General features: G+C 57.2%; 1 protein-coding gene across 1 annotated transcript; it reads left to right on the plus strand.

Moving 5' to 3' along the window:
* The first annotated feature begins 631 nt into the window (after nucleotides 1-631).
* On the plus strand, nucleotides 632-2599 carry LOC125524080 (nascent polypeptide-associated complex subunit alpha, muscle-specific form-like). The gene has a single exon (XM_048689149.1). It carries the CDS (start codon nucleotides 674-676, stop codon nucleotides 2426-2428), a length of 1755 nt encoding a protein of 584 aa, XP_048545106.1. The 5' UTR covers nucleotides 632-673; the 3' UTR covers nucleotides 2429-2599.

The raw sequence follows: 2599 nt of genomic DNA on the forward strand, positions 1-2599 counted from the left end.
TGTCATGTTGGCGATATTAGCTCCGATGCGTTGCGACGATTTGGAGATTGGGCCTCCAAGAAGTTTCTCTTAGTAATAACGATATCCTCTGTGGTTAGCCGGTACATGAAATTCAAATCAGCTGCGTGGATCATCTTGTTTTTGTTATTCTGTATTTCTGAAACATTGCATAGATGACAGAATTTATACAGTTCTCTCCTATATGTCTGTCAGGTTTTTTTCTTCTTCCAATATCGATAATTATCATGATACCTTTGCGTAAACAGGAACAATTAAACTAGTGCTGTGGATGGTTAATTAATCCATATACCATCTGATTATTTCTTACTGCAATAACAAATGGACATCATGCACCTCATGATAGCACTTTAAAAGGATAGATAGCAAGTCAATGGGTCCAATAGGGGGTGCTAGGGGTGTTTGTCAGGTCAGATTGCAGAAAACAAGTATAGAAGAAGCTGTAAACATCCATTCTAAACCCTTTCATCTCTAGGATCAGTGGTTACCATGTCTACAATCAAAATCTGCATTGCTCAAGGTCAACCTCACAGAACAAATCAAAACTCAGCAAACAGAATTCCCTGCCATTATTTCTGCATTGCACTAATTCTTCTTACACGCCACAAAATGATTTGACGAAATCTCTGGCTTTGTCTGGCAGCAGGAGCAACTCATGGCCACACGGCTAACGCCGGGGTCGCGAGACGGCAGCAGCGCACGCCCAAGAAGCACGAGCGGCAGACCCACCACGTCGTCGAGCGCGCGCCCGGCCAGCTCCGATCCCACCTCCTGCCGACGCGCACGCGCCTCCCTCAGCCCCTCCCCGGCGTCTGAGTCCGACAAGCCGGTGCCGTCCTTCCTCCGCCCCACCGTCAGCTCGACCCTGCGCAGCGCCTCCCCGTCGTCCTCCACCTCCAGACCGCCCTCCTCCAAGGGCCGCGCCACCACGCCCAAGGGGCTGTCCCCGGCGCACCCAGCGGCGCGCGCTCCAAGTCCGATCGCGCCGAAGCGGTCCCCCGCGCAGCAGCCCGCGAGCTCGCCGCGGCCGATCACGCCCAAGCGGCCCCCCGCGCAGCCGGTGAACGCGCCGCGGCCGATCACCCCGGCCATGGACAAGGCCAAGGCCAAGCCGTCCACGTCGCGGTGGTCCGTGGCGTCTCCGAGGCAGCTGATGCAGAAGGCGTCCCACGCCTTCAAGGTCGGCAGGTCCCGCAGCAAGAAGAGCAAGGACCTGGCCGGCCCCGCGGCCGAGGCGGTGGCGTCCGCCAAGGAGTCGTCGGATGCTTCCGGCGAGATCAACGTCGAGACGGCGAGACCCCCTCCCGTGCCGGAGCAGCAGCGCCGCCCCCCTGAAATGACTGCCGCGACACCTCTCGACGTCGTGCAAGGAGAGGTGGTCGTGGAGCCCAACGCTGCCCTACAGGTACTGCAGGAAGCGGCTTCGCGACCGGGAGAAATTGTCAGTAATGAAATCAAGACAGAGGAGGAGGTGAGTCAAGAGGAGGAGGTAATCTCAGAAGAGACGAGAGCAGAAGCAGAGAAGGCGAATGCCATTGACGAGGAGAAGGTGATACCGAAGGAGTCCGTTGAAGCCGTGAAGGTGGATGAGCCGGCGCTAGAAGAGAATCCGCAAGCCGGCAACGTTGAAGGCACACAAAAGGAAGCTGAGAATATTCCAGAGAATGAACTTCCGCCGCCGGCCGCCGTTGTGGAAGAACCATCGAAGGAGGCAGCAACGCCGCTGAACGTGCTGCAAGATGAACCGGCGGCCAGCCCGGTTCAAGAGGAAGCCGTCGTGGAGACCAAGGCCGAGGAGAGGCCACAAGCAGAGCCGGCGAAGCACGAAGATGCCACGAAGCAACCCGAAGCAAGTCTGATCTCTGAAGAACCGAAAGAACAACCCGCCGTCACGCAGAAGCTGGCGGAAGCCGCCGAGGAACCCAAGATGATCGCTGCGTCCAAGGCATCATCGGTGCCGGCGACGTCGCTGGAAGAAGCTCTGGAGGAAGTGGACACGGTGACCAAGGTGGGCACTTCCCGGTCAGAGCCCGTGACACCGGCGAAGCAAGCCATCAACAAGGAGAAGGCGGTGATCGACACGATCCTGAGCGCTTCGGAGCCAACGACGCCGTTGAAAGGAGCCGCCAGGAAGGAAGGGGCGACGTCGTTCATGGGGAAGATTCCGGAGGAGGGTCGGCTGAGTTTCAAGGGGAGCAGGGTGAAGACGGCGATGGAGAAGCGGCCGGAGGAGGCGCATCCCAAGAAGAAGGAGGTGTCGCGGAGCAACGACGTGCTGGAGGAGACCAAGAGCAAGCTGCTGGAGAAGAAGAAGAGCAAGGTGAAGGCGCTGGTGGGGGCGTTCGAGGTCGTCATGGACAGCCCCCGCGCGTCCACGCCGGGCCCGGGCAGATCGGCCCCGAGGTTCTGATTCGGAGGGAAAAGCTCCAGTGGCGACCGTGTGGATTGAAATTTGAATTGTGTGGTGTTCATGGTGCTTTGGGGTATGATACGATGCTATGCCATGTTCTTTTTGTTGGTTATATATATGTTGATCATTGGTATTTGTTGGTCACTGAACTAAAAGGGAACGGCTAGATGT

The sequence above is a fragment of the Triticum urartu genome, chromosome 7 (genome assembly GCF_003073215.2).
Source record: "Triticum urartu cultivar G1812 chromosome 7, Tu2.1, whole genome shotgun sequence".
In the NCBI taxonomy this organism is placed as follows: domain Eukaryota; kingdom Viridiplantae; phylum Streptophyta; class Magnoliopsida; order Poales; family Poaceae; genus Triticum; species Triticum urartu.